General features: G+C 35.2%; 1 protein-coding gene across 5 annotated transcripts; it reads left to right on the plus strand.

Annotated features, from left to right (window-relative positions):
* The first annotated feature begins 1,247 nt into the window (after window positions 1-1,247).
* On the plus strand, window positions 1,248-20,224 carry LOC131943329 (golgin subfamily A member 4). 5 transcript variants are annotated; one of them, XM_059303374.1, is made up of 26 exons: window positions 1,248-1,493; window positions 2,882-3,064; window positions 3,487-3,744; window positions 3,902-3,949; window positions 4,082-4,237; window positions 4,534-4,689; window positions 4,822-4,944; window positions 5,101-5,235; window positions 5,451-5,589; window positions 6,282-6,460; window positions 7,012-7,131; window positions 7,354-7,533; window positions 8,083-8,343; window positions 8,829-9,044; window positions 9,278-9,439; window positions 9,670-13,825; window positions 13,953-14,083; window positions 14,470-14,667; window positions 15,853-15,971; window positions 16,181-16,337; window positions 16,679-16,747; window positions 16,898-17,020; window positions 17,201-17,248; window positions 17,354-17,437; window positions 17,545-17,576; window positions 19,228-20,224. In XM_059303374.1, exons 1-25 carry the CDS (start codon window positions 1,410-1,412, stop codon window positions 17,563-17,565), a joined length of 7,506 nt encoding a protein of 2,501 aa, XP_059159357.1. In that variant the 5' UTR covers window positions 1,248-1,409; the 3' UTR covers window positions 17,566-17,576; window positions 19,228-20,224. The 5 variants fall into 5 exon arrangements, with proteins under 5 accessions (XP_059159357.1, XP_059159358.1, XP_059159359.1 ...); XM_059303375.1 differs by lacking the exon at window positions 17,545-17,576 and adding an exon at window positions 17,713-17,740; XM_059303376.1 differs by lacking the exon at window positions 17,545-17,576 and adding an exon at window positions 15,437-15,487 and having other exon boundaries at window positions 14,470-14,547.
* The last annotated feature ends 5,178 nt before the right edge of the window (window positions 20,225-25,402 follow it).

Here is a 25,402-nt window from a genome sequence, read left to right on the forward strand (position 1 = left end):
AAAGGCGCCGAATTTGTAATATTTTACTATATAAGTATATATAAGTATATAAGTATATATATATATATATATATATATATATATATATATATATATATATATATATATATATATATATATATATATATATAAAATATATATATACATTAGCTGTATGTTATTGCTTCGATGTGATGTAAAATAAATTTAAATTAGCACTCTGAAGAAATTTAAAAAAAAAACACACAATGTAGGCCGACGAAACAAAAAAATATGGTATCACTCTAAACAATATATATATATATATATATATATATATATATATATATATATATATATATATATATATATATATATATAAACACTACAACCAAAAACAATGAACGCGGCATAATCTGTTTCGTAATTCTTGTAAAAAAAATACATAATAATTCTTGGGACATCTATTTAAGACTAGCGAAAAGGGGAAATAATCAATATCTTAGTATAAATATGAATATGTCTACACATTTTATTATAAATATCAAAGCAAATCAATAATTACTTTAGAATCTAATAAAGTAGCTTAACTCTATTCGCTTTTACAAAAATATTTTGTCTACAATCAGAATTAAATATATTGTCATTATAAATGCTAACGTGTTAAATCATAATGAAAGTTTTTTTAAAACAGAGTTGATATAAAAGCCAGCTTATCAAGATAGTAGAAAACGTTCAGAATGATATCCTATAACGAAAATATTGATCTTAAGTTACATTTCAGATTATGCATTTTTTAATTAGCTACTGACTTTTTGTGTTCTTTAAAGATACTTTTAACATAATGAGAAGGTATGGGTTAGATCACTGTATTGCTCACACACCTTTTACTGGTAATTGAAAAAACAATATTCACAGAGATTTACGTTTCAAATGTGCCGACCAAAGATAATTTTTTAACAAATATCAATGTTTAAAACTTTGAGTTTAAAAAGTTTCCAGAAAGGCGCCACTTTGCTAAAAATGGCCAGAGGGGGAGCGGCCGCTCCCCCTGCTCCCACCCTGCGTACGCTACTGGTGACGTCGTAATGTCATTTACTGCCATCCCTAAATAATGTTATGTAGTTTCCTGAGTTTTTTTTATTGGGGAGGGGGGTAGGGGGTAGAGATAGAACTTGGATAGAAAATTTAAATGTAATCAATTAAGATGGTCAAAAGTTTGTGCAAATTTAAAAACAACAGGTTCCCAAATAGAAGTGTTCAATTCAGGAATTGTATACTTTATTGATTTCAGTACTAAAGAGTGCCCTAAGACGTGTCCGTAAACATAGTATTTTGTAATTTTAGTTTGGCTTACTGTGTTTCATGGTCTCCTAATTGTTATACACAATAATGTTTCTCAGAAGTTAGCCATATTTGAGTGGGACATCAGTGTTAAAATTTAATTTATAATGTTCAAAAATTTAAAAAAGAAACTTGAGCAGGGAGTTGCTCAATCTAAAGCTGCAGTGTCCGGTTTGGCTGCAGCTGCAAAGGTAGACAGAAAATAGAAAAAATTAATATTTTAAGTAAAATAAAAGTAAAAAACAATAACAAAATAAAACAAAAATATAGGCCTAGATCTAGATCTAGGCCTAAATTACTAACTATGGCTATAGCTCAGGCCTAAATATTATTATTAAATTAGGCTAAAGTAGGGCCTAAATAATATAAATATATTATTATTAGGCATTATTAGTAATTTATTAGTTAGGGCCTAGGCCTAAAACTAAATATTAATGAATAATGATACTGATAGGCTAGGCCTCAACAGTAACACTACAATTTATTAGGCTAATTAAATTTTTAATTATTAAAGTAGTTAGGCCTAGATCTAGTACTAGTTAGTTAGTTAGTAGACCTCTAGACTCAGCCTCTAGCCTATAATAGTTAGACCAGTCTTTCTAGGATCCTAGACTAGTTACTAAAAAAAGTAGATTCTACCATCCATAACTTATAACTACTAGGATAGACTTTACGACACATTCGTCAAAAATTATCTGGGAATGTTTGTTGATGTTAGTAAACAATAGAAACTGTAGGCCTTTAACTTATGGTTTATTTGCGTGTTGAAATATAATTAAAGTTGAGTGTACTAATTAGGCCTAATTGGTAACTTTAATAAAACATTCGGCTAATGTTTTAGGTTTAAAGTTTAATTAAGGAAACATAAATAAAAACAATGTGTAGAAAAGTAGAAAATCATTAGATCTAAAAAAAATTTTAAACACAGAAATAAAGCACCACATCTGAAACAAAGGTCATAAGCACATCCAACAATTCTTCATTAACATTCTACAAAGTGCTTCCACAAAACAAACCCAGAAGTTAAATACATAATAGCCTTTAACTTTAGTGTGATCCTTCATAAGAGCAGCTTATTATCATTATGACATTGAATTAGCAATATGATTCCACGTGGTACTTAATAATAATTATTTCAATAAGTATTGTTCAATCTCTTTATTTTATTAAAAGCCTTCTGAAAGTGTATGAATTAAATCTAGTGTAAAATTTCAGAAACACTATTGGAGCTGTTAAGTTAGATAATAATCTATCTAATTGCTAGATACACAATGGCTGATAAATCATTATAAAACAGGCTTGTAATGTGACAATAGTGACTGTTAATTCTTACATTATTGCTTGAAATCTGCCATCTTCTAATTTATTCTGTAAGTGGTGATCTATGCCTTTGGTTTAGTGGACTGTGACTTTGAGCAGAAAATAAACACAATCCAAAACAACATGTGCTTTAAAAAGCTTATTTAAAAATAAATGCTTGATACATTCATTTATTACAATATTTAAAAGCGATTGGTATTTAGCTTTTTTATTTTTAATTGATATGATTTATATATAAAACATTCATTATATTCTCCAGGGGGATGAGAAAAACACATCAACTGAGTCTTTAGGCAGACCTCTGGCTGAAAGCACACCGAATAAAGATGGGGGCCAAGCTAGAAGCAATGAGCATACAAATGGTTCCAGTACCTCCAATGTTCCAACTGGTCAGCTGGTTGACATCCCATTGTTTGAGGGCTCTGACTCTACTTATTATGAGGTACAGATGTCAAGTAGATGTCAATCTCTGATGTCATTTTTGTAATGTAGTGGGTCAGATGTTGAACTGTTTTGCATTTGGTTAATTAAATATTGGGTTGAGAGTAATCTTTACAAGAACTATGTGTATAGATTTGCAATCAATGCTATAACAACAATAAAAACAAATTATACTACTTATCCAACTTTTTAAAAAACAAAACATTATTTCTGTCACCAAGTTTATTAAAATATTCAACACTCTATTAATGAAGAAAATACTTAAACTCATTGCATTAATTTTTGGGTTGCAGTTCTTGTTAAACTTGTACTCTTTTTTTCATTAGCTTCCATCGTCAGAATGCCTTACATGTAGGAGTTTCATTCTCTTTATTTAACTTTTAAGTTGCCTTAGCCTTTAGCATCATATTCTCTAACTTTCAGACTGCCTCAGATATCAGCTCTGTCCAAGGAGACAGGACCCCAACTAGATCTAGAACTTCCTCTATCAGTTCTATGACCAGTGAAAATTCCTTCTTCCCAAATGTCAGCTTCTCCCACAGCTACTACATGCCATCAGACGCAGAAAGTGAAGTGGAGGAAACATCTGTGAACCTTTCTTCTATCTCTAAAGAAGATCTTTATGCTTGTGTTAAAAGAGTTGAAAGAAGAGCTTTTAAATACAAATCCAAATTCATGGAAGTTAGTGATAGTATATTTTACATTTAATTTGGTAACAAATTTTACTGTACATTTAACAAAGCCTAACAGTTATTTTTATATATAAATTTGAATTAGACATTTTGAAACTGTGTAGTTAACACTATTAATATTTATGTGCAATTATATTTTTTTTAAGCTTGCATCTGCTTACAAAGATATGTTACAAGAAAGAGAGAAGTTGAAGGTATAGCTTGTTTAAATATAGTTAAATAAACTATTATTGAGCACTGTAAAATGAAAATGATTTAAACATAATATCACTTTATCATTAGTTTCAGCTAAATGTGTTGTAATTTTTTTTTTACTGCTGTTCTAGACCACCATGGCTCAGTGTCAGGACAGGGCCTTCCGTAGAATGTCTGAACTCAGGGAACAGATTCAGCTTGACCAGCTAGCCAAGAGGGACCTGGAGGTGAATTACAAGCTGTTGCTGGACGAGAAGGATGAATACGTTAAAGTTCTCAACACTCAGGTTTGTCTCACTACAATAGTTTTTATAAACTCTTGTTTGACATTATCTTTGCGTTTATGCTAGTATGTAATTAAAAATGTAAACATTAAGTTACATAGTATTAGTTTAACTCTTTCTATGACCTCACTATAAGAAGGGATATATTGTGGTAAGCACTATGGCCAGCCACTACAATCCCTCCCCCTGACTATAGTAGCCCCATCAGAACTGTGTGGACTTAATGATGTCTAATGAAATTAACTTGCATGAACCTAACTAATCTAAATAAAACTAATTTGGCTGTTTGTTTTGGTTAGATTAAGCTGCTAAAGGAAGGGAAAGACATTCCAGAAGAACTTTTAACCAAGCTGTCAGTCACACAAGCCAAAGCTGAAGCTCCTCCCCCATCAGCTGGAGGGGACAACAAAGGAAAGATAACTCAAAATGAAGAAATTGAATTGTTAAAATCCAAGGTAAAACTGGCTAAGATAAGTTTACTATTTTGATGTCATTTTAAAAATATTATAATGTCCAAGGTTTATTGAAAAAATGTTTTGGCTACTTTGTAAACAAAGTGGTAAATTACTACATAAATTTTGTTTTAGATAAAAAGACAAGATGGACTTTTACAGAAGTGTAAAGAAACAATAACAAGTTACAAAGAGAAAGTAACTCAGTTGTCACATGATAAACAAGAACTATTAGGGAAATTAGAGTTGTCTTCCAAGGTTTGTTTAAAATAAATTTTTAATCTGTTTTGACAAAATTTAATTTAATCTCCTTTTAAGAGTGAAGTTTAAAAGTTGGACATCTTGAAGTTTAGTTAATTGCTTTAATCTTTATCTTTTAATATTTAAATAATTTGAGAAATTTTGACCATCCAGGGTAGCATTCCAACCAATTCACAAGAAGCCACTGAGCAAGTGACCAAGTTACAAAATCAAATAAAAGAAGCAAAGAAAGTGATTGAACAGCTTGAGACTGACAGAGAAGTGGCTATAGCAGGGGTCAAACAGCAGGTAAACAATGGTTTTCATAGTTCATAATATTCATACAATTTTAAAAAAATTACCAAATTGTTTTTTATCGTTATATTCATTTACTAAATCCTAAGTATTTATTTTGATAAATACTTACAGTATTAAGTCTTACAGTATTAAGTTTTTTAACTGTTTTGTCTCTTCTTTCTCTCCCCACCTCACACACTCCCATTGTATTTTAACTTTTCTCTTAGATGCACGAGGAGATGGAGAAGAGAGATGCTGAGGTTGAGAATGTCAAAATACAAAATCAAAATCTCTTGTCAGAAAACAACTCACTCAAGCTGGAAGCTGAGAAAAACTTGAATCAAATTGAAGACTTGACAAAAACTAGTATGTCTTGCTTTGTTTATCACTAGCTGTGTGATTCACACCTTCAACATATATACTTTTTGTTTTGTGCATCACTAGCTCTGTGGCTCACACCTTCAACATACATACGTCTTGCTTTGTGTATCACTAGCTCTGTGGCTCACACCTTTAACATACATACATCTTGCTTTGTGCATCACTAGCTCTGTGGCTCACACCTTCAACATACATACATCTTGCTTTGTGTATCTGTGCTTTGTGGCTCACACCTTCAATATACATACGTCTTGCTTTGTGTATCACTAGCTCTGTGGCTCACACCTTTAACATACATACATCTTGCTTTGTGCATCACTAGCTCTGTGGCTCACACCTTCAACATACATACATCTTGCTTTGTGTATCTGTGCTTTGTGGCTCACACCTTCAATATACATACGTCTTGCTTAGTGTATCACTAGCTCTGTGGCTCACACCTTTAACATACATACGTCTTGCTTTGTGTATCACTAGCTCTGTGGCTCACACCTTTAACATACATACATCTTGCTTTGTTTATCACTAGCTCTGTGATGCACTAATTTAAAATCAACACTTATTTTTACAATTAAAGTTAAATTTTCAGCAGTTTCTAAAATTATAATTAATGTATGATTGTAATGATGAGCTAGTAATTAACCAAATTGATTTGAGTGCATGATGTCCATCCCCAGACAAAGAGCAGCTGGAGAAGGCCAGGGAAATCATGAAGAGACTGAAAGAAGAAAAACAACAGGTGATGGAGCAGGCAGAGGCCAAGATCAAACAGGCTGAGCTCAGCATGGAGGAGGAGAAGGAAAAGATGCTCAAGGATTTAAAGAGAGGAAAGTCTGAAGCCTTTTCTGTCATGCAAGTAAGTTGCAAGTAGCTAATGCCTAAGTAATAAGTTACCTCAGAAATAAGTTGCAAGTAGCTAATGCCTAAGTAATAAGTTACCTCAGAAATAAGTTGCAAGTAGCTAATGCCTAAGTAATTAGTCACCTTAGAAATAAGTTGCTAGTAGTTAATGCCAAAGTAGTTAATCACCTCTGAAGTAAGTTTCAAGTAACTAATGCAAAAAGTAGTTAGTTACCCTGGAAGTAAGCTTCAAGTGTAGTTATTGTCAAAAGTAATTAGTCACCTCAAGTCAGTTACAAGAGGTTAATACCAAAAGTAATCCATCTGCTAAATTTATGACACTTACTATTTCCACTGATAACTTAACATAAACATCTGCTTCAGTACCTAGAAGAACAGTTATATAAAGTAGAAATTAAACAGAAATAAAAAGACAAAGTTTTGACTCAGCACTTGTGAAAACACTGACATTTAACTCCACTGCTAATTTAATCAAATGTTAAAGTTGTAGACTTAGTTAATAAAGAATTTTGCATAGCTTTATTGTTACTTCTTGTGCCATTGCAGCAAGAATCAGAAAAAGCTTTTTCCGAAAAGTTGGCTCTTGCGCTAGAGGAATGTGATATCAAATGGAATGAAAAGATGGCTACCCAACAACAAGCTCACAATGAAGAGGTGGCACTAAAAGTAAGCAGGATATTGAGGCTCAAACATTAAAGTTTTGTTGAAATACTTAAGTAAAACTATTTTCTTTTAACACTTAACATCAAGTAATTGATATTCTTTAAGCTGTAATCTTTTGACTGGATCATAGCAAAATATGAAAATCATGTTATGTTTTTGAGTTTGACTAAAATAAATGTATTGTTTTTGTGTTTGGTGGAATTGAATGTAATTTTTTCTAACCAGGAAAAAGAAAAAGAGCTGGCTCTGAATACCATGCAGATGGAGGTGCGTCAAAAACTGCAGGAGAAAGAAGAGGAAGTCAGGCTGGCACTGGAGGAGAGAGAGCTCCAGAAAATGGCTGCCGTGTCAGGGCTGGATGAACAGAAGGATGAACTGCTGAGACGAATTGAAGATTTGAACTCGGTATGTTGCAAGCTTTGTTTTAGTTATTTGGTAGATAATATCTGTATTGTGTTTGATCATTGAACATGGGGTGGCATGGTCAGATTGTAGAGTGTTCAACTGCTAACCTGAAAGTTTTGTAGGATGTCCATTAATCTACCCAGCTCTGACAGATACCTGACTAACATTAAGGAAAGTAAAGAGGGCTAAGCATAGGGCTGACCACCCTACATATGTTGAGGTCACACAAATGGATGAACTCTACTTTATTTACCCCATGGACTGTCAGGTTTGAAATGGTAACTTAAGTGGGGATTTTTTCTACTATTAGACCATTGAAAAGTTCATCCTTTGATGGTTCTACAAGAAGATTTACCAGAACATTTATGTCAAGTTAAAATAAAACGTTTTATTTAACCATCCCTAATTTCATCAAAGCATAAAACGTTTTATTTAACCATCCCTAATTTCTCATCAAAGCATAATTTTAATTTTCAAACTGCTAATTATCTTTAAATCAATATATGGGTTTATAATTACAATAAAAGAAACATGTCCAAATTATGCCAGGAAAAAGTGGAGCTGAGTAACAGGATAGCCAAGCTCCAGGAAGACATGAAGCAGGAGTTGTCTGAGCTGGCTGACAAGCTGAGCAGGGCAGAGCAGGAGCACCAGCAGCTGGTAGACAACCTGACAGCCAGTCACCAGGTGGCGCTAGAGGATGTCAGGACACAGCTGACACAGAGACACACGGAGGAGATGGAGATGTTGAAGCAGAGACACACGGAGGAGATGCAGTCATTGAGTGACAGACTGGACAAAAGCATACAGGTCAGTGGCTGACATTTTCTTGCTGTTATCTGTGCTGAATTATATACACATATTTATAGTGAGAAGAATGTAAGAATATTTTGTAATATTTACCATCATATGGGATGGTGTGGCCTAACAGTAAGGAGCTAGACTGCTAACCCGAAATCTCAAGTTTGAATCTGGGTTTAATTCAGTAGAATGACTCTGAATACACCCAGCTCTGATCAGTATCTAACTCATGTTAGGGAAAACAAAGGCAGCTAGGCATAGTGCTGACCACACCATCCCTTCATATACCAAATTCTCTGAAGCAGACAAACTCTACTTCATCTGCCCCATGTGTCTTGTGGATGAACGGGAAAAGATGATGATTTACCATCATGAACCTCCAAATATCCATATAAATTATGTTATTCTGATTTAGATCTAATCCTTTTTTCTTAATTTACTTCTTGAAGTTTTTAATATTCCTTGTTTAGAGTATGTTTTTGGTTTGAATCTAGGACAGTACCAAAGACAATGAAGCGTATTACAGCTCTCAGCTAGACGCTGTCAAATCTGAGATGGACAAAGCTTTGAGTGAGGCAACTGGTCAGCTGGAACTGACCAGGAACTCTCTAACTGAAGCCTTGACCAAGTTGTCTGAAACAGAGAGCAGCCTGTTGACAACCAGGGATGAGCTGGCTACCAAAGTTAGAGAACACGAGGCTCAAGTGGAGGTATTTGTACATTTGGTTCAACTTGACTGGACTAGACACATTTCTTGAAATTACTTTAGTCTTTTTTTTAAAAGTTTTTGTGAGCTCATTTTTTGCCATATAGTTAGTTGATCCTTGGCTCATTCATAAAAACCAAGAACTAAATGAAATAAAACATTCTTGGGTATTTTCGATGTTGGTTTACATTTTTGCCAGTTGAAGCCTCTTACACAAAACTTCATTGTATCCCACAGGAACTTTACGCAGCCATCAATGGTAAAGGAGAACAAAATGATGAACTAGTTAAAAATTTAGCAACCCTGAAATCACTCTTGCAAGAAAAGGAGCAGGAAAAAAGTGAATTAATTCAGAGACTTGATACACTGCAGGAAGAATGTTCTAGATTAAAACAACAGGTAAAATGTCTACCACACAGCAGGCATAGCATGATGTAATAATTTTTTAGTTGATGTAATATCTTCTTGAAAATGTGCTCATCATTATTGATCATTAAATATTTTAATCTAATTCATAATTTCAATGTATCTATTTAGTTTCTGTCTACCTTAAAACTTACCAATCAGAGCATTCTTTATCATACATCTTTAGAATATTCAGTTTGATTTACTGAGTTTTTCTATGGCAGGGGGAGACTACAGAAGGTGAAGCTAAAAATAGACTGGAAGATTTGTATAAGGAAAAGGAAAAATTACAAGATCAGGTAGAAATGTTGACGACGCAGCAATCAGAGCATGAGGCAAAACAACAATCACTAGAACAGGCAAATAGTGAGTTGACCAATCAAAACACAGAACTGGTCAGTCAGGGCCAGATTTTATCAGATGAGTTGAGTTCAGTGCGAGATGAGCTGACCACTACACTCAACCAGGTGCGGACATTAGCCGCAGAGAAGAGCAGACTTGAAGTGGAGTTCCAGCAGAAGTTAACACAAGCTGAGCAAGATAAGGATGCCGTCGACTCCAGTCTTGTGATGGTGAAAGAGGAGAGGATTAAACAGTTAGAAACTGAACAAGAAAGTCAGATTAAAACTTTAGAAACCAACCAGATGAAATTAGAAGAATTAGAAAAATATTTCAATTCTTACAAGGAAGAAACAAGTAATGAGAAAAGGGAGTTAACTTCCAAATTAGAACAGGCAGAGTTGGAGTTGACGCAGTTTAAAGAGGTTATTAGAAGTTTGGAGACGTGTCAGGGAGTGGTGGAGAGAGAGAAGGCCCATCTGGAGGAGAAGCTGACCAACCTGGAGGACATTGTGGAGGATTTGAAACACTCCAAGGAGGAGCTGAGCCAAGGACAAGCAGCATTCATGGAGAAGACAACAGCAGAAAAACAGAGCCTGGAAACTATGGCTGACGAACTGGCGACTCAGCTTAATATTTGTAAGGAAGAAATTCAAGAGCTAAACAAGACAATCATCTCCAAGAATGATGAGATTCTGGCTCTTCGGTCCGTGTTAGATGACAATTCAGAGTTCATCAAAAGTTTAGAAAGCAAAAATGAGACATTGTCAGCTGAGTTGCAGGCCAAGGTTGTCACACTGGGGGATGCTGAGGAAAAACTCTCAAGCAGTATGGCCAAGTTTGAGAAACTAAAAACAGAGGCCAATGTCAAGGTTAAAAGTTTAAAAGAAATGAAAGATTCCTTGATGGCACAGTTGGAGTTGCAACAAAAGGAGTTTGAAGAACTGTCAGCTGCTAATGCTGCTGAGAAAAAACTGCTGGAGACAAACTGTGAGGAAAAGGTGAAAAACTTGCAGGAAGAAATGAAAGCTCTGGAACTTTCTTTCAAGGAACAGTTTGAACAGAAGCAGGTCAAGTTTAAAGAGATGATGACCAAGATTAAAGAGCATTATGAAGAGAAGCTCAAAGAAAAAGATTCCCAGTTTGAGGATCGCCTCAAGGAGTTGACCTCCCAGAAGGACCTTGGCCTTGAGGACATGACCAAGCAGTTTGAGGCTGTGAGAGAGGAACAGCTGAGGAACACAGAACAAAAGTACCAAACAACCATCACAGAACTGACTGCAGAGTGGGAGGCTCGGTGCAAGAATCTCTCTGATGATCACAGTGACAAGCTCAACTCCTTGGCTGCTGACCATCAGAAGACAGTCAGTGAGTTGCAGCAGAGACAAGCAGACGCAGAGAGCCAGGTGGTTCAGCTACAAGAGCAGCTCAAGTCTGCTGAGGCTGAGCTGGACATGTTGAAGTCTCAGATCAAAGAACTCTGTGAGAAACACGCCCAGGAAATAGAAAATGCCATTAAGTTCAAGAAGGATGTGGAAAATCTGAATTCACAACTGGCCGACCAGGAGAATGTATTACAAGAAGTGAGAACCAGTTTTGAGAGTGTGACCAAAGAGAAATCAGAGCTTGGTGTGGAGGCAGAGTCCCTGAGACAGCAGCTGAAGAGCTGTGAGAACAGGCTGGAGACCATGGCTGGAACCATCTCAGCTGAGCAGGAGCACCTACAGAAACAGTTGAACCTGGAGGTGGAGCAGAACCAGGACCTGACCAGACAGAACGCCTCCCTCCTGCAGCAGCTGAGCCAGGTGGAGGAGAAGTTCCAGACAGAGCTGCAGGAAAAAGATGTGTTGCTGCTGGATGCCAACCAGAAGCTCTCCCAGCTGCAGGTGGAGCACACGTCCATGGAGGAGATGCTCAGGGCCATCAATGATGCAGCTCAGCAGAAAGACTCAGCTTTAAATAACTTACAAGAAAGTTTACAGTCTGTTACTGGAGAAAAAGAATCTGTCATTAAAAAACTGGAAGAAGAACTTCAAGTTAAATCTGATAAAATTTTAAAGCTACAGGAAGAAATAACTGTCAAATGTAATGAGATTTCCAAGTTGCAGGAAGAATTATCAGTTAAAGAGCAAGCAGTAAATGAAGTGAAACTAAGTCACGCAAACGAGATGGACGAACTTAAACAAAGGTTTGAGTCCCAGATAGCTCAGCTGACATCAGAGACCCAGGCCTTAGAGAAACAGGTTCAAGAGGTCACAGAGAGAGAGCAGGAGGCTGCCAGCAGACTGGAGGAACAAAGGCTGGCATCAGAGCGCCAGGAATCTTCTTTAGCAGAGCAGGTCAACGTCCTGAAGCAGCAGCTCCATGAGAGCCAGAGACAGGCTGAGCTGTCCTCCACTGAGCTGCAGGCTAGTCTGCAGCAGAGGGTGTCAGAAGGCGAGGAGAAGCTGTTCTCCCAGCTCAAGCTTCACCAGGAGGAGCTGGAGAGTGCCAGACTAGCAGCAGAGCAGAAGTTGAAGGACCTCAAGCAGAAGTATGTCATCAAGCTAAAGGAGATCCAGGGCCAGGCCAAGTCAACCATTGAAGATTTAGAAAGTACGTTGAGGGCAGAGAAAACTGCCAAGGATGAGATCCACTCTGAGCTGACCAGAGCCAACACACGACTCCTACAGCTGGAGGAGAACTCTGGACTCTCACATGACACCATTGTTGATCTGGAGCGAAAGGTGGAGGAAATGAAAAGAGATATTTCTGACAAGGATAGAGAGTTAGCCAAATTGAATACAGATATAAAAGAAAATGAAAAAAATATGCAGGAAATTTTAGATGAAACACAGACAAGTTATCAGCAGTTGAATGAAAAGTTGATGCACACTGAAGCCAAACTAAATGAACGTGAGTCACAGTTGGAGAAAGTTGAAACAGAGTTGAAAGAAAAATCTAATTCACTTGTAGAGAGTAGTTTAAGTGTGGAAAATTTAGAGAAGAAAATTAGTGAGTTGACAACAGAACATTTGCTAGAAAAAGAGAAACTAGAACTAAATCTACAAGAGACCAACAAAAAACTGTCAGAATTGGAACAAGAACTAAAGGACAGAGATGGCAGAATTGTAGAACTCGAGACATCAATCCAAGTACACAGTAACAGATGTGCTGAGATAGAAGCACTGCTAGACAAGACACAGAGACTGCTGGAAGAGTCTGAGAACAGACACGTCGAACTGGAGACCAAAGTCCAGTCTGCTGACACAGCTTACTCACAAGTACAAGAAAATATCAAGCAGGAATACGAATCCCAGTTGCAGAAATTAAAAGAATCCCACGAGGCTGAGGTGTCAGAGCTGACGTCTAAGATGGAGGCCCAGAGTAGTGCTAAAGTAGCAGAATATAAAAAGAAAGCAGAGGCTTACATTTCTCAGGTAAAAAAACAACTTCAGGATGAGAAGAGTTCCACTACTGGACAACAGCAAGAAATCATTAACAACTTGGAGAGTACAGTGTCCACTTTAAACTCCGAGATTGAAAATTTGAAGCTGTTAAAAGACAAGCTTATAGTTGATCATGAGAGCGAAATTAAAAATTTGAAGACTTTACACAATGAAGAGCTCCAGTCTAAAGAAGCAGTGATTAGTAAATATGTTGATAATGAAAACAACTCTCATCAATCAGAATCAAATCTTAAAGAAGAAATTGATAAGTTGCTGTCTGAAAAATCCTCTCTTTTAGAAAAACTCAGTGATAATGAACGTGATAAAGACAATGCTAATAAACAACACCTAATAGACTTGAAGAACTGGGAGGATAAATATTCTCTACTTGAGAAAGAGTTAGAGTCCCTTAAAATAGAAAAAGACGAGGAGTTGTCAGCCCTTGAAAAATCAGTGTCAGAAAAGATGGAGCAGCTTGAAAAGAAACATGAAGCTGCTCTTGAAGAGCAGGCGAGTGACCATTCCTCTAAGTTGAAGCAACTGGTCAAGGACCTTAATCAACAGCTGAGTGAAAAGGAAAGGGAGTTTGAAGCCACACTAAGGGAGGCGATAGGTGAGCTGAACTTTAAAATTAGTTAATTAACAGATGAGAATTTTCTTTTCACTATTGTTTATTGTATTACACCATCTGAAAATTGTTTCTTTAAATGGGACTGTTGTATTCCTACATTTTATTTTAGAAAAGAGTGAAAGGGGAGAGCAGGGCTTGATGAAGGAGCACCAGGATGACCTGACTGAGTTGAGGAAAGAAATTTTAGAGAGAGATGAGCGTATTCAGGATCTTCATGTGGAATATAAGGCTAAACTTGAGGCAAGTTTATTGATGATTCTAATTTAATAAATCCTTTTTTTTTGGGCTTTTTAAAATTTATTTTCCTTTTACTTAGAATAGAGGTCAGCAACTGTAAAGAGACATTATTTTGATTATATATGCAATAAATAGATTTAGGTAAACACACAGGAAATAATATTCATTTTTGTGACTTAAAATTGCCCAAACTGGTTGTATTTAAAAGCTTTGTTTAATGACACATTTTTCACCATTTGAAAAAAGCTGTTTTTAGTCATGCAAAGGTTAGTGACCCTGACCTAGAAAAAGAGGTCAAATTATTTTTAAACTTATTAGTACTGCTTTGTTCTCTCCTTAACTTTTCGTGCTTTCCCCTTTATTTAAAATGTGTTGACTTAACTTCACAGGCCCTTGAGGAATCTCTTACACGCAAAATAAAAGAACTTCAGGCAGAATTAGTTTCTGCTAGGCAAGAACATCAACAGGTAATTGTTGCTTTAGAACAGAAATTGAAATCAGAGCACCAAAAGTTACTTCAAGCTAAAGAGAGCTCCCATCAGGAGGAAGTAACTGCTCTGACTAAAGAGTGGAATAATGAAAGGAAGGTTGGTTAAAACCTGCATGCTGACACACTGTCACTGCTAATTGGTTGTGTCCCAATTTTTCCTTTTAACTCAATGAAAAAGTTAATTGGAAAAAAAATTATCCATTGTGTCTGCACTGTTGTTGAACCAAAAGTATTAAAATCACCAGAAAAAATTAGATGAGAGGTGATAAGTTTGGTGTACATGTTCTGCATGATTTAGTGCTGGCCATATATTGATTTAAAATAGCATTGATAAAGCCAATAAATACCTGGCCACATTTCACTGTTCATGCAATTTTTAAATTTATTATTAGATGTGTATGTTAAATTATTTTTCATAACATTCTTCTTTCACCATTAATAATTATTTCAAAATGATTATAATTTAATTTGTTTCTTTGATAAAGTACACATATACCAATTTTAAGAATATTTTAACTTCTCATATATTTAAAGTAAACTTGAATTCATTCATTTAATACAAAATTCCTCTCCTTACATGAGATTTATTGTTGTACACTGCTGCTTATGTTCCAGTGGTGTCAATATTTTCCTGTATCTACCTATGGTGACATGTAAATTATAATTTGATTACCAGCTAATGTTTTAAATTTTTAATATAATAGCATATTTTGTAGCACTTGTCATCCATCTTTCTATTGTTAAACCATGTCTTGCTTCTGGTAAAATGTCTGCCTCTGTGAACCACTTTGTCTGCCTCTGTGAACCACTATCTGCTAAATGTTCACTGCACTGTTGATTGTATTCTCTCCCATGTCTTATGTTAGATGGGCATGCAGCACCGGCTAATTGATGAGCAAAGACATGATAAATTAGAGGTATTGTTTCTCTGTCACGTCTCACATGCTATGCTATACTTAAACATAAAATAGCACTCAAATTAGTTTGGCATGGATGTTAATTATTTTCTTAACTTCACTAATTGTTTAAAAAAAAATAAAGCCATTGAATTAAATCTAGTTAATTAAATATAATAAATTTTAAACATTAACCAAAATAATTAATGGATAAAGCTACAGTCCAATCTATTTTTATGTAGATCAACCATTACATAGATAAATCATTAATAATAGATAGTTTTGTAATGTACAAACAGTAGCGGAGTGTACTCACTGTGTTGATTAAGTTTGGTAATGAACAGATCTTAGGCCAGCTAAAAATGTTGATTGTAATTTTTTTGTAGGAGATGGTTCAGCAGAATCAGGTTGCTCTGATGGCATTTCAGAAAAATGACCAAACATCTCTGCAGAAGCAGGTCATCCATCTGACTCAGCAGCTGGAGCAGTTGAAGCAGAAGCATAAGTATGTATGTGTAGTATATACACACAGCATATGCATGCACAGCACATATACATACACTGCAATATACACACAGCAATATACATCAACTGCACATACACATAATTTTCCATTTTTATAATAAAAAAAATAAGTTTTAACATTAGAATGTAATTAGTTTCATAGTTTTCACCAGCTAATGTGGCCCTTATATTCCCATTGTGTTAACTTAGACTGGAACTTGCTGAAGCTTTCAGCAGAGCTGAGATGGTGCAAGGCTCTTTAGTGCAGCCCCTGGTGGCAGCCCCTGTGTCACTGTCTATGGAGGCATCCAACACAGACTTCTCTGTGGAGCTGCAAGACCTAGAGCTCCACAACATTGACTTGCAGGTACTGGCCAGATTTTTTAAACACTAGTTGGACATTTTGGTCCTGCCAGAAAAAAATTGTTAATGGTCAGAATAAAATAATTTTACAGCCAGTTATTGCTAGATGAAAAATTGATGTTTACTTGAATGTAAAAAATGAAGCATGATAAATGCATCTTAAAATATTTATAATACAATGTACATATTGTAGTGGATATTTTGTTAAATCATACAATTTTAAATTTTTATGGTTTCTAAAAACAAAGTTACAAAGAAAACTTCAATTGACATCTGAGTTGAAAATGCTGAAAGAAAATAGATTGTATTTAAGAGAAAAAAAACTTGTGTATGATTTAATTGCAGGCACAAGTGTCACACTTAAATGGGGAATTAAGTCAATATAAAATTAAGGAGAGGGACTTGTTAAGAAAGGTGATACAAATTGTTGTGCTTTACAAATTTAATAGGCCTATATTTATCTTTTAAATAAATCTTAAATTACTCTACTGGTGATAAATAATCAGCTATGGGAGTAAGTTTATCTATTTTTAAGACGAAAATATTTTATTTTTGCTACTTCAGTTGGAAAAGATGGAAAGATCAAACAAAGGTATACCAGATGATGATGATCCCCCATTAAATCTTGATGGCTCCTATCTAAACCATGATGACTCGGCTGTGTTTAGAGAACCTACAGAGTTTGAGGTAAATGGCTTTAGGTGGTCTACAGTGCATCTGGTTTGACACCTTTCTTTACATGACTAGCGAACAAAATATTATTCTAGCTGGGATTTTGCTGAGCTATAAAAGTAATAAGTTATTTAAAGAATGTTACTAATTCTTTTTTCTTCCAGTTTTTTAGTTTACTTTATTTATTGGTTTCAGTATCTGAAGAATATATTATACGAGTACATGATGGGTAGAGAAACAAAGGTTCGTATAGTTTTCTCATAAGGTTTTTTTATTGTAGTGTTTATATTTTTATTTAGTTCATGTATTTGGAACTGCATGAAAAACTGTTCCCATTTATTATTCCAGACCCTGGCTAAAGTCATAGCCACAGTTGTAAGATTTTCTGATGAGCAAACAAAGAACGTCATAACTAAAGCTGAATCAAGATTGGTAATACAACTTTAACACTTGTTTTCTTCAAAGATTAGAACGGATATCTCAGATATCTTTTGAATGCATCAGCTGTCTTTTATTTATTTTTTTCATATGATGGCTAGTCAGGAGAGTCTCTGAAATAAGCCTTCCCTTGGTGTGAAAACTTTACTTATTTCCTTTGATGTATTCATCTATTTTACTGTGGTGGAAGTTTTCCCCTCTCTTTGAGTTTACTCCCATTTTATTTTGGTGAATGGGAAATTGTTATAATTGTCCATCATTTGTTACAGATATGATGTGCATCTCACAACAAATTGGGTATTTTAGTTTTCACACACAAATTCTGAATATTGTCCCTTTTAATAACCAATCCTAGTTTTGCACGCTGTCATGAAAAAAAACATAACTCATATGTCTTATTGCAAATATTTTTTTTTCTTGTTGCTTGGGTATTTTCAATTCTCTTTTGGTTATTACTTATCATTGAATGGCTTTTTAAAAAATAAGTACTTGCACAAATCTTTATTACAAATAAAAGCATGGATATTTTCAAATACAAACTAACATATAAATATGGTAGTGAATGTTGTGGTTTGACTTCAGTTACTGGAGGGTTAAATCATTGTATCTTTTGGCATTCTGTTTGGAAATTACATTATATACATTAAACCTAAACATAATCAGCCTTTAAGGGTTACTGCATCATGTTTGGTTCTTTGAATAACTACATATGACTACATGTTGTTGTCTCTAAAATATGGTTGATTAGATTGGATTAAAATTTCAACGTCATGGGGAAATTTTAATTTTCTATTCAGCCTTCTTTCTTTTTTCTCCTATCATTGTTTATTACTATACCCACCTACCTTAAATGTAAAAAGATTTAAGTATTTATAAACTATATCAGCACATTGATTCCTGATTGTTAAAATTAATATATGCTTACAGCAAAACAAATCATTTATAGAAAGTTTCTCAACTGTAAATATATTATAATACTTGTTAAAGAGTTGATTGGTAATTCTTTTTTATCTATTAAATTCTTTACTGATAATAAACATAATCATAAACACCTAAACATTTGTTAGAACAACTGTTTCAACTTTGCAAACAGCTTTATTTATCAACTGAGCAAAATGTTTATTAAACCCATGAAAAAAAATCATTTTATATTTCAGTACATTTGTGTATTCTAGTGCTTGTATTTTATAAGTGTTATTAACATTTTACACTTTTAGGCTGTTCTACAAAAGTGTGATGTTTATCTTTTTCACCTAATGCTAGTCTAGTTTTAGATTGATTGTTAGCTTTTAATATGCGTTCAATTGATTTTATTAAATTTAAGAAAATAAATGAATGTGAATTAACATTTTTTTTAAGAATCTTAAAAAAAATGTAATATTTATTTTTTGCTTTGCTCCGTCTTTGAATCTTCACAGACTTTAAGTTAAGGCCTGCATATTTTATTACAAGAAAATATTATATTATTGTTAAAAAATGTTTTTAACCATTTTAATTTAATAGAGCACTAAAAACTATTTTAGTCTGTGTAATAGTTACAACTTTGTTGTTAAGTGTATTGTTTTCCTTACCTGCTTGACATAATAACATGACATCAAACCTTATTTGATAATTTTCTAATAGCATTTATCCCAGTTTAACCATACTTTATCTCAATATATTTCTAACATTTTTTATTCGACATTTACTCTTAATTCCTAAGAATGAAGACGTTTTAAAGAACAAAGAAGCATTTCTACTACTAGAGTCTTTCTTAACAATTGTTGACCTACCATCTATTTCAGAAGTGGCTACATTCATCATGATTGATGGGGAAATTCAACTTAATTATAACATTCCATTCCATGAAGACATCACCAATCCCTGAACTGTGAAACGTGTAACAGCCTTGAAAAGAAATGTTTGAAACACATGCATGACACAGCAGAATGTTCCTGCTCTTGTGACGTTGTCTCCCTTATTTATGCATTGTATAGAGTTTCTATAAAAAGTGTTTGGGTACTTGTACATGACAATACTTGGGATCTGCTTACTATATTTAATAATATAAAGTAGGAGCACTTTATTTCTAGAAAATACAGTTTATGTGATTATCAATACCATATTTCATATGTACAATTGTATCTAAGCATAGTTTGTAATCTTTTTTTTTTATCTATTTAAAATTGTGATATTATGTCTATATTTTCTTATCTGCTCAGTATATTTGGAATTTTAATCTTTATTCAAAGTTTCAATGGAATTTGAACATATACAGCAAACATTCATCATGTAAATATTATATTCTTTGAGAAAAGTTGTCATTTTACAGAAGGTAAAAAGATCTTGACATAATTTTTTAAAAGCGATAGAAAAGATAAAAGTTCTTTTCAAACTAGTTAACAGGGTTTTTATTTCATAAATATTTGTTTTATATTTAAAAATTTCTTTAACAAATTCATACATGACACAATTCAAAAAATCATAAGCATAATAAATTACTGAATTTATGATTAATAAATTTGTGATGTACATTTTGGGGACTATATAAAAGAGTAGATAAGCTCTTATTAGTTTCTGACAAGTTGTCTACACTCAACATAGAGTGGCATTTACTCTGTTTTAAGGCACCAATTAATGCAGTTTTAAGTATCGCTAAAACAAAGCATGTTAACTTTATACTGCAGTCTTAAGACTCCCTAATTCAGTATGTGAACCCCACACAGCAGTCTAAAATCTCCCTAATTCAGTATGTGAACCCCACACAGCAGTCTAAAATCTCCCTAACTCAGTATGTGAACCCCACACAGCAGTCTAAAATCTCCCTAATTCAGTATGTGAACCCCACACAGCAGTCTAAAATCTCCCTAATTCAGTATGTGAACCCCACACAGCAGTCTAAAATCTCCCTAATTCAGTATGTGAACCCAACACAGCAGTTTAAAATCTCCCTAACTTATATCATGCAAACTTGACTCTTGTTGTGTGTTTGTTGCAATCCTGGTGTTGTTGTTTCTTTTGTGTGCCTATTATATTGTTACTAACCCAAACTGTGTTTTGCTTGAACCAGTCACATAGCTATTAAACTGTGGTATTTGGTGTGTATCAGTCACATTGCTATTAAACTGACATATTTCTATTAAACTGATATATTTGGTTTGTATCAGTCACATTAGTATCTTTATGTTTGTTTTAATGTTGACATATTATATGTGTGACTGTGAAAGCTGAATGTAACTGTATATCAAGGGAAAGCTTCATCTCTTAAGTGTTGTCTGGTGATTCCTTTGTTTGGTGCTGTTTCATGTTCCTAGGTCATGATAACCTGGGCCCCTCCCTGACCACTGCTTAAAACCAAATGTGCAATTTTGTTGGAATCGTATGTACCAGTTTGTAATTATCTTTTTCCTTGAAATTTCTTACTTTTTTAATTAAGTTGTTTTAAGTTTTTTTTAAACAAATTGTCCTTATAGTAACCTCAGATGAATGTTTTTTAAAAAGTTTAATCATGTTTTTTATAGTTATGGAAACACTACCTAATTCTTATGCAAAATGTCTGATCCATTATTGTTCCAAGCAAATATTCAAGTCTGTAGATTTTCTTTTTTCAATTTATTTTATGCCAGATTGTACAAACTATAATTTGATTGATTTTGTTAATTAAGTAATTGTTTCAGCCAATTTTTTGCTTGGGTATTTATAATTACCATTAGCAATTGTTTGTTTTAAAAACCATCAGTCTGGTTAAACATTGTGTTCAATTATCAACACAATGCCTTTTACTTGACTCTAAATAGGTTTATAACATTTATTTATTATAAAGATATAAATTGATTTTCAATTATAACATGAAGCTACAGCTTAGACTGTGTAAACTTGCCAATTTTGGGGATTAACTTGACAGTATACTTGGTTTGTAAATTCTAGTATGTCTGTTGTAAACTTGCCAGCATGTGTTTGGTAAACTTGCCAGATTGTTTGGTGTAAACTTGCCAGTGTGTTTGGTGTTCACATGCCAGTGTGTTTGGTGTAAACTTGCCAGTGTGTTTGGTGTGTTTGCCAGTTTGGTGTAAACTTGCCAGTGTATTTGGTGTTAACTTGCCAGTTTGGTGTAAACTTGAGGTTGTGTAAATATTGTGATGTCTGCTAGCAGCCTGTGATTAATGTACTTGTGAATATAATTAAAAAATATAGCATTATTTTATATTGATTTTGTTTTTATAGTATTCACCTTTGACCATTTCTGCTTAATTAAGTTGTGCTAAATATAGAAATCCTGTCTTTCTATTGAAAGTAAAGTGGGAGGGGGGGGGGAGAATTTAGGGTGCTGTGGTCTTGCATATACCATATAGTCTATGTACTTAGTTGATCTACTGTCCATCTATATCTATCTATATATATAATTCTCCTCTGGGAGACGCTAGAAAACAAGCTGTAAGCGCGCTCCCTACCACCCCACCCCTACATGGTCTGGTGAGCTGTGGTTCACGCTAAATGTTTACATTCGTAGAGTCGGGATTAGTGACGGCTATTAGGGGCAGATAGTTTAGTTTGAAACGATTTTAAACTTAGGGGAGGTAACTAAGAGGAGGCTGCTTTCGCGGGGGGGGGGGGGTGTAGGGTAGGGGTTGGGGAAAAGGAGGGTGGGGGTAGTATCGTTCTTAACGACCTACTGATAGTGTTTTAAAGCAAATATTTTCAGTGGCAGCATTGGTACTGTCGAATTCACAAATTATGAATTACTGAAAAGTAGAAAATAAAACAACTAAATAGCGGCGTATGATATGCCGCGGGTCGGCTCGTATATATATAATTCTCTTCTGGGAGACGCTAGAAAACAAGCTGTAAACGCGCTCCCTACCACCCCCACCCCTACATGGTCTTAGTGAGCTGTGTTCACTCTAAATGTTTACAAGCAGAGCCGGGTTTAGTGACGACTATTAGGGGCAGATTATTTAGTTTGAAACGATTTTAAACGGGGGGGGGGGGGGGGGGGGGTTATGGTCCTTAACGAGCTACTTATAGTGATTTAAAGAAATATTTTCAGTGGCAGCGTTGGTATTGTCGAATTCACAAATTATGAATTACTGAAAAGTAGAAAAAAACAACTAAATAGCGGCGTATGTTATGCCGCGGGCCGGCTCGTAGTCTATAATTTACTAAGAATAGTATTTTACAGAGCCGGCGTTTGGGGGGGGGGGGGCGGACGCCCCAGGCCCCGCGCCTGAAGGGACCCCGCGCTTCAGCACTGTTATTGTTATCTGAATTAGTTTGTAAACTGATATAATTTTTGCTGAATTCGCTTGGGAAAATCGAAATGGTTGAATGCCGACGTTGTTGATTGTTATAACTGAGGCCCTGGTTGATGCTAGTGAGTTATCACCCACCTAAACTGGGACAGGCCGTAAATTATAGTGTCACACACCTCCATGTGTGAAGGGTACGGTCGCCTCGCATTTGACCTGAGGTGACTGGGGATGGGTGGACTCGAATTAGCGCCCGACCAGAGCAGGGAGGAACATTTGGAAAACACGTAATCAGATACCCTATTGTATGCGGCCCGATGAATACGTTTTGTAGTGAACAGACGGGATGCTTGTAGTAGACAGTTAGTCAACGCTAGTCCTGACTTTCTTGTTGTAGTTGCCATATATGTAGGCCTACTTGTCTTGGTATAACAAAATTAACATTCATTGGCTGGCATAGGGGGTGGGAGGAGGGCATAGGGGCGGGGTGGGCGATCCACATCAGGGGAGGGGGACATCCAACAGAGTGATTTTTTTTTTTTGGAAGAAAGTAAAAATGTTGTGTTGTGTCATCTTAAACATTCATCCGTTCCCAAACAGAATTATTAATTTACCGAATTCATTCAAATTGTTATATACAATCGTTTCCAATGGTGCTGACATATTATAGTCATCGAATTGTCCGCGTCGCACAACGTTTTTGGAGGAATGGGCATCGTTGAGGGGCTGTGATATAGTCATTAATAAACGTACATTTTTTTAACTGCAGGATATCCTAGTATTTTACTATGGACATTGGATCAGCCTCCAACTATTTTAGCGTGAATCGTGTATGAAGCTAACTTGTGAATTTAAGAGTTTGACTCAAAGCTTTCTCGTTTAAAATATACAAATCAAACAAGGAAACAAATACTTTTGAATATGAATCTTCCTGAATCTCCACACATTGAAAACATTTGTTTAAAAAATCAGACAGGAAGCACGTGTGTTCCCATTAACAGAAGGAAATGTATCTGTAGTGATAATGGATTTCATACACCGGTTTACTAAAACTTAATTACTATACTAGAGTTAGGCCTAGATCTACGTTGATCTTTTTATTTTAGTATTGGATGTTAAACGAAGATCCACGTTGTTTTTAAAATGTCAACATTAGTTTATAATTAGGTTATATTAACTTGTGAAAATCTCAGGATCTTGTCTACATCCTTCTGGTGAAATCTAATCTAGAAGATCTATAGGCGACTGCATGGTGAAAAATTCCTGCTAGGATATTTATAACTAGATCTATAACCGACCTTGATTCACTATAATCAGAGTTTATTCCAGGCCTCTGCCCCCCCCCCCCCCGAACAAAGTCTACCGCCCCCCCGAACGAAATTATACTTTTAACAGTTTTCCGCCCCCCCCCCCCCCGGGGGGAAAAAAGTCTGGAACAAACACTGACCGTAATTAACCAAGTTAATGTGGGTCATTCGTGGTCGTCTAGGACTCAGCCACATTTTATTTTCCCCGGTGTATACAATAACAGATATAGCCTCTAACCTAGATCTAAATAATGTCAAGGACACTTGTAAAGGACATCGACATAATGAAGATGTTTAAATCAGTATTTTCCAGCTTGCGAAATTGGACAGTTATTTCATAATGACAGGGCCTATGTATTACTGCCTGTAGGAAAGTCCTTCAGGGTTTGAAGCAAACATAGCACGGCCTAACGGCTAACAGACTGACTCCACCTGTCACGGCGTGTGAAAGTTCCTGGTCGTCTGCATACCGTGCGTGCACGCACTAGCTCGCGTCGTGTTTATAGGGCATAAATACGACACCGTCGTCCTTTGTTTGTTGTTTTTGTACAGGTAATTTATCACGAGGGGCTTCGGATTTAGAATAGGCTAACAAAAACCTAGCATTAGAACTAGTGAGGTTTAACGCAGAAGTGGGCGCGTCTGTATGCTATTTTGCCATAATATTGCAATGGCTGAGTGACTTTGCCTGTTTCATAAGGAACGATAACTCGAATAGGGGTTTCTCCGGTTCCATTTATAGTTGTAGGGTAGGTTAAACAAAAAAAAAAGAATGGTGGATTGGGGGGGGGGGGTCTAAATATATACGTTTATTGCTTAAGATATCTTTTTCTGTGTTTGCAATCAGTTGCGCAAACAGAAAGGGGACGCTTGAAGTATCAAAGTTGAATTTATTACCTGCAGTTTAAAGATAGGGTGGCGTACCTTTGATTTCTGTTTTTGATCTTTTCTAGATAAGCTTGACAGTTAACCCCCGCCACCAAAATAAATCTTCAAAAAAAGAGGATATTAAACTTTAATTTAGTTTTTAATGAAGAGGGTGAAATTATGACATGTGAATAATAGTTTGCATTTCAGTACCCTTGTCTCCAAACGAACTCACATAAGTAGCTGTACACTAAAGATTTATGAAGCTTATACTTATAGTTTTTATTGAAGATGGTGAAATAGGGAATATCTTAAATAATTTGCATGAAAAAGTCTGTATTTTGGTAACTTTGCCTCCAAACGAACTCACATAAGTAGTGTCAACTATCGGTGTGTGATGTATTGAGCTTATTCTGCATCTTGTAGACGTGCCAGAAAGATTCGATAGTATCCATGAGAGCTCCGGCCGTTGGATCCAGTGTTTTTTCCAGACTTTTTTCTCCGGGGGGGGGGGGGGGCGGACAATCGTAAAAGTATATGTTTACTATTATAAATTCCAT

The sequence above is a fragment of the Physella acuta genome, unplaced genomic scaffold, assembly GCF_028476545.2.
Source record: "Physella acuta isolate Inbredline_101_S28 unplaced genomic scaffold, ASM2847654v3 ptg000453l, whole genome shotgun sequence".
NCBI classification, from domain to species: Eukaryota; Metazoa; Mollusca; class Gastropoda; family Physidae; genus Physella; species Physella acuta.